Genomic DNA, 9,252 nt, shown 5'->3' with positions numbered 1-9,252 from the left:
CTTGAAACAAAATGAAAGTTGAGGCATGAAATTGCAACTTTTTGAATTTGAGGTACTAACTTGAAATCCGAGATAAAATTGAAGTATTAAATTGTAATTTACCCTTCTATTAATAAGGGATATATTTTTGCGGGAAAATTGGTTTCCTTTTTGTTCTTCCCCAAATGTAACATCATACCGAAGCAACTCTTCATGCTTTTTTGGTTTCCCCTTTGTTGTTCCCCAATTTTGTTGAGCCTTCTAGTGTCTCTGGTACTGTTGTTCAACGATGGGTGCAAACTCACGGCACAGTAGCAAAGTAGCTTGGCCTTCGTGGATTGGGGTTTGTTGTTCATGACTACAATGGGGATCGAGCCGATCTACTTGTGAGTTGTGGCTGCATCACAGGGCATTTCAAGTCATATTTCCCCCCCATCTACAGGTGGAAGAAAAATATTCACCCAACTGAGGTTTTCTTCATCTTTTTTTTTTTTAAGGCCAAATTGAAAATACAAGCTTTGCCTCCAAAACGAACCACAATTAACAAGATTACTGCTAAATAGTCATTACATCTTTGGTTATGCTTCAAATCAACTCCATTTGGTCCATAAACTCAATGTACGTCAAATTACCAAATCCAATGTGTGCCAAAATGACCAAATACCATGCAGTAGGAGGCGGGCTTCTGCCCAATAATTGTTCAAACTTTTTCTGATTCAACAGCAATTGCCACTGACCTTTCAAGTATGGTTTATTAATTCACATAACCAAAGCTTTTGTCACTCTGATTAACTTACTAGGACATTGACTACCATTTTTTATCAGAGAGAGGATGAAATAAAACTAAGCAGATAAACATTACTGGGAAATTTTGAATTACAAACTTTTACAAATACAGCTTTCAGGAATGGAGCAGTGAAATCTGAGAAAGATGAGTTCGAAAGTGTTTTTGGTTTTCTTTCTTCAAAATCAAATGACTTTGAAGAATGATATTGACAGGTCACAATTATTGCAGTCTGGACTGGAATAACAAACAAATCCATTCCAACCCAGATGCTTTCTCTTGAGATAATTCAATTTGTTTTGACCAAAGTACCTTTTGGTCCTAGAAAAAGCATTTTGGAAGAATCAGTGACTGCCAGACTTAGCACCAACAATAGACGGAGCTGCACCTCTGGTTTCCTTGACATACGAAACATAGTCACCGTGGTGCATCGTATATAATGAGCTCTGGTAGCGAGTCAATTTTATACGCTTCCGAAGCGACTCAGTGATGGTGCCATTATAACCAGCTTTCCTCATCAACGAGTCAATTGCTTCTATTTTTGTCCAGCCTGAAACCAAAGCATACCAGAACAAGAAACTAAAAATTAGCCAAACATAACATTCTACAGAAAAAATTTGGCTCGATGGTGAACTAAAACCCACACTGCATGGTCTACCTTAAATTTCATAACAAACCTTAGCCACTAACGAAACCTGATTTCAAAATGAAAATACTGAAAGAAGATAGATGTTTACAAGCATTTTTTTTTTCCCTCTCGTCTCGCCTCTTTGTTGCAATACATGGCAGGAGGTAGATGGTAACTTGCTTTTTTATTTTTTTTATTCAAAACTTCTTACACTGCATGAACAATAACAGAGACCATGAAATCAGACATTAAAACTCCAAAATAAGTGACTCCGTGACCATTAAACAATTTTCTAAACCTGAACTTAATCCCTTGGAATGACAACTTTAATTTATAAAAGATATTGGTTCATGTCTTGCCATGAATAGTGGTAGTAGGACCACCTCTGCTGGTAGCCAAACAGGAAACTAAATACGTAACAAAATATGAAAAGAGACTTGGCTTGTGGTTCACCCACTTCCTGGACCCTTGTCCAAATAGCAGGACAATAATGATCCCTCCTAAATTTCCAACCGGTCTATTTTCTTACTCTTTAAACCCACCAATTTTTTTTTTTCTAAATTTTGAAATCCAAATTTACCATCTAAATAATATTTCTTGATAAAATAAAAAAACACATCCACCTCCTCCCCTCCCTTCAGATAGGTGGTGCCTATCTCAGACGCCCCAAGAGGGACTCATATACTATGCACCCTGTCTCATGGTAATCATGACCTTTTTCTAGTTTCAGAAAAAATGATGTGAAAATTAAAAAAAACATATATAAAAAGAAAAAACTGAAATAAGTCATTTGTAATTTCATTAACGAAAAAATTGGGGGACTAACTGAGCAAATAAAGAGGTATAAATAAAATCACCCTTTCCAATTAATTTCATCCCAAGGCTTCACAGTTTTACTGCCAGAATTTTCAAAGGTATTACTATTGCTTCTTTTGAGAAGATTACAATTACTTGAGCCCGCCCCATGACCAAAAAAAATATATATTACTATTACTCTTTGCTCATACATTTCCAGAAGCCTATGATTGATTAATAATAAGCGGGATGAGTTACCTTCATGAGCAGCAACCTCAGGCAAGTATGTGGCGCTGCGCCTTGTACTATAGTCTGGATCAGTAAATTCAATAATTATACCATGCTTTCCAACCTGAAACAATTATTAACCTTATATGAGCAAGCCAAACTTCCTTTTTTCTCTTATTAACTATATAAGATTCTCTTATTAACCATATAAAAGCAAGTCAAAACTTTCTTTTTTCTCTTTTTAATAATGTGTGTGTGTGTGTGTGTGTGTGTGTGTGTGTGAAGAATTCTGATAGTACACTCCCTACACCAGGTACATTTCACACACCAGATTTTTAAGATATACCACCATATAAGAGCAAGTCAAACTTTCTTTTTTCTCTTTTTAATAATGTGTGTGTATGTGTGAAGAATTCTGATAGTACACTCTCCCTACACCAGGTACATTTCACACACCAGATTTTTAAGATATACCTATTAAGTATTTGGGACAAGGGTAATCAAATTGTTGGTGCATGAAATGGATCACTGCAAAGCATGATAAATTGGATACATACAAAGACCCTAACAAATCTCCCAATAATGAATAACTTGAAAATACCTCCCAGTCCAGGTAGTCATTAGCAGTTTCATAATCAGTCAGAATGGAAACTGTACATTCCAAAGAAGGTAATTCCTTAGGTTGTATTGGGGAGAACCTACGGTCCCTCAAAGCACTGCAGAACATTGCAAACAAGAAAAAAAATGACTATATATTGAAAAATAAATAAATTTGATGAGATGCTCACATTAATAGGAGAAATTAAAAAGTAAAAAAAAAATAAAGAAGAAGAGCAGTTGAAACTGGGTAAAAGAAAAAGCAAAATGGAGAGGAATTAAATACATAATCAACTCTAAATGTGATTTTTATTGTTGCATAGCTGTTTTTTCTTTTGAACAAATGGGACAAATAGGACATTTGGACTAGATCATATCCAGAAGTATTTAGTTATAAAAAAATAATCCTTCTAATGAATACAGTTTCAGAGGTCATACCTAAAACTAGTTTGGATTATCCATAAATGGACACAAGATTATTCTCCCAAAAATCTGTTTTATTATTAAACTATTACTTCTACTCAAGGAATAAAAGACTTGACAGAATCACATATGTTCCTCAATCACTGAAACTCATGGGGCAAGAGTGTAAAACAAGCTCTTAGACACATATTATTTATTCTAACCTCACCAAAATTTCAAATCAAGTTTCTGTATGTCCATGGCACAAGCCACTGCTCTTCACTATGTAAACTTGCCTAAAATGTAACTTATAACCCAGTTAAAGTGTCTTCCTCGCATGGAATCAGAATAAGAATATAAAATGATACTAAATAACCATGGATTACCTCAGAGTACAAATCAAAAGTTCTATATTATAGTGTGGAAGCCTAATGCCCCCATTTGTGTGCACAAATGGGGGCATTAGGCTTCCACACTCTCTCTTCCAACAGCAAGGTGTGGCCATCACTTGTTAGATCCCTATTCTTGTGAAGAAAAACGAAGACTTGATTCAACCCTTGTTATCCCACCATTCCCTTGAGATGTTTCTAAGATAATAAGAGTAAAGAATACTTGGAGAAGATCACGATCGTGGTGCAAAGAACAGGAACCCGGTGCAATAATACCAAGAATATCAAGAAGGGAGGTTCGGTCATACGACTCATACCTAGGAGTTTCAAGATTCAATCTTGTGACATCACACTGCCAAGATTGCATATGTGAAATTCTTCTCCCTAGACACCCAACCATACAATTTTGGTGTAAGGTATAAATTGTAAGTTTGTAACCCAATTTAAAGGTTAGTCCTAGCAAAGTTCAGATGATCAAAAAGAAAATTTTGGAAAATCACTTTCTCTAGGAATAGTAGATTCCAGCAATAATGCCATCCCCTATTTGAGTAAGGCTCAATAAAACGGCAAGCATGAAATTACACAAAATCCAGACGTCGGTCAACTGGCCAGGACTTAGATGCATAATTTTTTTTTTGATAAGAAACAAACTTTATTAAATAAGAACAAGAACAGAGAAACAAGAAAGGAAAGTGGACAAGATGACCACCACGATAAACAAACACCAGCCCCAGCCACCCCTAAAAACTAAAATGCACATACACAAACACTCTAACAGAAACAACTCCCTCTAAACCCAAAAAACCCGTACCCAACTGCGGCTTTCCAATCCAATAATATCAGCGAAACTGATTTAGTCTCTGAATGCTGGAGAAATGGATGACCATAAAGACGTCCATAATCTAACTTTCTCCCAAGAGGATTCCACATTGGAAGCAAATAATTAGTAACTAAATCCTCTAATGGCATTAAGGAAACAATCTTGAACACCCTTCTGACTTTCTCTTCGCTATGTTTTTACAGGGTACTACATATGGTCCATTTGAACTCTTAGTTGGCCCATCCATCCATTTTCAGTTCTCTTCAATCCATACACACATAGATGTGTGTATGCACACACAAACCAGTGCATAGAATCCTCGTAGCCAATAATGAACAATCTGCTTTTCCATAAACACATTATCATTTTAGGCACATCATTCATGATTAGAACAGAATTGAAAGTTACCTGCCTTCAAAAAATAAAATTACCTACATACACACAGCACAAGCACATATATACACGCTGTCAAAGACTTATCTAAAAATAACAAAAGGAAGATATAGAAAACATGCAGACACATTAATGCACACACATGCGGCCACGTGCAATACAGAAATGGTCAAGATGAAAAGTATAAGATTTGTGATAATACCTGTTTAGAGCATAGTCCTTGAATCCATTAACCAAGCTACGAGCTTCTAGTGTTCCTATACATCCACGCAATCGAGACTCACTACCATTCACCACTTTCTTCCAAGTAACAAATAATGGACTGAGACCAGAGCAATTGTTAATATCAGAAGAGAACATTGAGAAAATCAAGGTTCTGCTTTGTAAGACATAAAGCAATATAATATTAGCAAGAGCATACGTAGGTGAGCTAATCACCTAATTTGAGGACTTGCATTCAGGCCTTTAGATTAAATATGAACAATTAAGATGCATCCCATCCACTCTCATCTACTCTAAACTCTCACCCAGTCTAACAACTAATATGCAAATCCTCCAGTTAGGTTCTCAACTTAAGTCCTCATTAGAATGCCACAGTGTGTGTATATAGATACATACATACATACATACATACATACATGTTAATATATATCACACCATCCTTTAGCATAACTTAAACGCCATGAAAGCAATTGTTCAAGGAAACATGCAATTAATCTTGCTGGATATTTCTCACTCATAACCCAAAAGATAAAGAGCCATATGATAGAGAATATGTCACATAATTGGAGATTTCATAGTTAACCTAAAAAGGGGTAGACTTAACAGAATAAGTATATTAATAAAAAAAACTCAGAGTTACAATCAAAGTGGACCAGTGATCCACAGAAAACAGCCCTCACTCAACATGAGATAGAACATTCTTAGCAAAAAGACAGACAAAACAACACCTATCCAAACAAAACAGGAACATAACCACGCAACTGCAATCAAATTAGCCTAAGAAAATAGCAGCTTCCTACTCCAAACAGAAGCAAAAAGGAGCAGTCATGGAATGTTAAAGAAATCAAAGCCCAAAATCTAGCCCTATCCCATAAGAAAACCACAGATTTCCCCACCTTCCCCTAAAAAATTAGACTGTTCCGCTCCGCCATAACACCCAAAATATGGCTTAACACACCAGATCTCCACAGCACCTTTGCCTCCTCCCTGCCACCAAAAGCACAAAAACTCTCCACAAACAAGGCATTACAAGACAATGGCAACGCCCAACTCAACCTAGTAGCCCGAAACAAATTATACCACAATCAAAGCCACTGGACAATGAAGAAAAAGTCAATCAATGCTCTCTGAGACCCTTTGCACATAATGTACCAGTGAGGGGAAAAATAAATTATGGCCTTTCTCATTGAAGAACCTCACAGGTATCTCCCCTATAATGAGCAACGATCTAAGCAAAGAATTGGACCTCGGTAAGCACCTTGGCCTTCCAAATCATAAGGGGTAGACTTAAAATAGGGATGGTGCAATTAGTGATTAGTGAGCTGAAAAAAAGAGTCTCATCCATTGGCATGTGAACTGTATATGCTCCGTATAACTAAGTACCAAATAGAGTTATTCTCTAAAGAAAGCCCCCGCAACCACTGCCCTAAGTAAGATAGGTCCTTTTGCTCAAATTTACCACCCCACCCATCTAAACTCTGAGTACAAGACACGATTTCCAGTAAACCAAATGTTTGTTTCAATATGTTAAAGACTTAAAGTTAGAGCATCCAACCGAAAACCAATTCACAGTGAATGGAAAGGCCTAAAATTTTATATAGTGTGATGCAAGGTTTCAAATACCTAATGTGGGATTTTATTTGTATATATATATATATATATATGTATATATACATATGTATATATACATATATATATACATATGTATATATTCTTAACACATTCAAGAGGGAGAGAAAGCGAACAAAAAAACATCATGCTCAGGCATTCAAATTCTTTGAGATACACATGTTTAAAGGATTAAATGTAGATGCAATGAAATTCATCTGAGAGAGAGAGAAAGAGAGAGAAATTTGCAGATTCATTCATAAGGGTAAGAAAGTGTGAACACAAAAGCATCATGTTCAAGCATACAAATTCTCTGAGATACACATAGAAATTCTCTCAAGAGATGGCGCTCACTACATACATATTTTAAGGATCACTTAAGTATAAAGACAATATCTCTATAGCTCAATAGAGAGAAATAAGCTCTATATCAAGAGTAACTAATTCAAATGTCAACTCAAAGTGAAGAAATTAAGAATTTGGATATAGATATTAAAAGCAATGAAATCCCAAGTCTGCCAATGGCCTCTAGGCCACACAGCATCTTCTCGCCCTATAAACATTGGGTGGAGTGTGAAGTTGCAGGTCTGAAATGTGCAACTAATTTTCCAAAAAATAATGTATAAAGGAAAAAGAAAAGAGGTAGTATATCCTAGTTTATGTTTAAACTCCGACAAGTTCATTCTCATAATCTGAATGGAGGTCAATCAAAGTAGCAAACTAATTGTATATGCTACCCCTCTTAACTAGTGCAGACAACATGGGTTCAATAGGTGGCCTTCCAACACCACACTTACTGACCCATCCCTATGCAAATTTTTTTGAGTGCCAGCACTCGAGCAACCACAGAAAACTTGGGTCTTCATTCATAAGCATGTATGAAGATTCTCCGCTTAAAAAGCTTGAGTCAACAAAACGGACAGTTGTACATGGCTGAGATAAGTAACTGAGTCAAGAAAACTTCAACAATCACATTAAGAATCATTTCAACCCCAGAAAAGACATCGAGACCAACTTACTTACTAAAAAAATAAAATCTAATAAAAGTTATGAAGAATCATTTCAACCCCAGAGAAGACATTGAGACCAACTTACTTACCAAAAAAATAAAACCAAATAAAAGTTATATATTTGTATTTTTTGGAAGAAAAAATAAAAATAAAGTAAAAGTTATACATGCAATCCCCAAAAAAAAAAAAATAAATAAAGAAAAATTGCATAGATAAATCATAAAAGCCATACGGCCCATACCCATTACATTTTGTAGTCAAATTGAATATAATTAAATTGATAAAATCAATGTGTGTGAGTGTGAGAGAGAGAGAGAGGGAGAGAGTACTGTTCGCCGTCATCGAAGGCTGGGGGAGGAGCTTGTTCGCTGTTGTAGTGAGCGAGGAGAGTGTCGAAGCAGTAAACCACCATCTCCTTGCTCGCGGTCACCATTTTCGTCTGTGATTATTATTATGATTATTACTTGGGTACAATCGGTTCGTAATTGATCGCTGAATTGGGGTTTTAGAGAATGAATGGAACAAGCAAACCTCTTTGTGTATTATAATTTATCAAGAGAGGAGAGGCTGTGGTCCTAGAAGGCATAAATAATTGAGAGTGAGAGAGAAGAAAGTAGAAAAGAGAAATGCTCTTTTTTCCTCTCTGTTTTATATTATTGCTTGTGCAAATGAGCATCCTCTGCACACTGGACCTCTGAGAAAGAGAATTGAAAACTTCGCGCCTCTTTCCCCATAATACCCCTCACTTTTCCTCCTATTTATTCAAACAACCTTACAAGTTACAAGTTACACCCCTATACCCTCAATTTTTTTAAATGAATCCATATATGAATTAAAAAAAGAATTAATTACCCTAAGCTACATACTAGTTATTGTTTTTAATATGTAATACCATGATCAATAAAATGTAACAATTAGGTCACTTTATTAAGAATTAGGTCATTGCATTTGATTTCTCTCTCCACATTATAATGCACTCAACCCATACTTCCCACTACCCACCTTGATCTCATTCTCTCTTCTCTCTCCTCCGTTTCTCTTTCTTCTTCTTTTTTTTCCTTCTCCTTTCTCTTTCTTTTTTTTTCTTCTTCCTTTCTCTCATTTCCTCCATCAGTAACTCCATCCCCCACCTGCGTTGACCACCAGCCCACCCTCTCTCTCTCTGGACGACGTCGCAAGATCGATCTGGACAACGTCGCAAGATCGAGAGCTCAGACTTCCTGATCAGCGAGTTCCACGACCCCTTTCGCCGATTTATGTTTAGGTTCTTGATTTTTTTGTTTAGTTCAGTTTCTGAAACTGCAGTTTTCTGCAGTTTCTGGAACTGCATAAAAAACTGCTGTTTTACAGTGAACTTTCTGCAGTTTGTGAACTGAAACTGCAGAAACTGCAGTTTG

At 36.2% G+C, this 9,252-nt stretch overlaps 1 protein-coding gene across 1 annotated transcript; it reads right to left on the bottom strand.

Moving 5' to 3' along the window:
• Positions 1-812: 812 nt before the first annotated feature.
• On the bottom strand, positions 813-8,512 carry LOC147291415 (AMMECR1 family). Its single transcript, XM_086234686.1, has 5 exons — positions 8,185-8,512; positions 5,218-5,337; positions 3,016-3,130; positions 2,445-2,538; positions 813-1,313 (listed from the first exon to the last, which is right to left on the bottom strand). The coding sequence occupies exons 1-5, from the start codon at positions 8,286-8,288 to the stop codon at positions 1,108-1,110; spliced, it is 639 nt and encodes a 212-aa protein (XP_086090812.1). The 5' UTR covers positions 8,289-8,512; the 3' UTR covers positions 813-1,107.
• Positions 8,513-9,252: the final 740 nt, after the last annotated feature.

Source organism: Dryas octopetala, chromosome 3, assembly GCF_963921425.1.
Source record: "Dryas octopetala chromosome 3, drDryOcto1.1, whole genome shotgun sequence".
Classification (NCBI taxonomy): Eukaryota; Viridiplantae; Streptophyta; class Magnoliopsida; order Rosales; family Rosaceae; genus Dryas; species Dryas octopetala.
The sequence above is the reverse complement of the archived record's forward strand: the minus strand, read 5'-3'. Positions and strand labels throughout refer to the sequence as shown.

Coding starts and splice junctions, on each gene's coding strand:
- LOC147291415 (XM_086234686.1), bottom strand. CDS start 8,288: ATGGTGACCGCGAGCAAGGAGATGGTGGTTTACTGCTTCGACACTCTC. Junction 3,131..5,217: donor AAGGACTATGCTCTAAACAG/GTATTATCACAA, acceptor AATGTTCTGCAG/TGCTTTGAGGGACCGTAGGT. Junction 1,314..2,444: donor TGAGGTTGCTGCTCATGAAG/GTAACTCATCCC, acceptor CTTTGGTTTCAG/GCTGGACAAAAATAGAAGCA.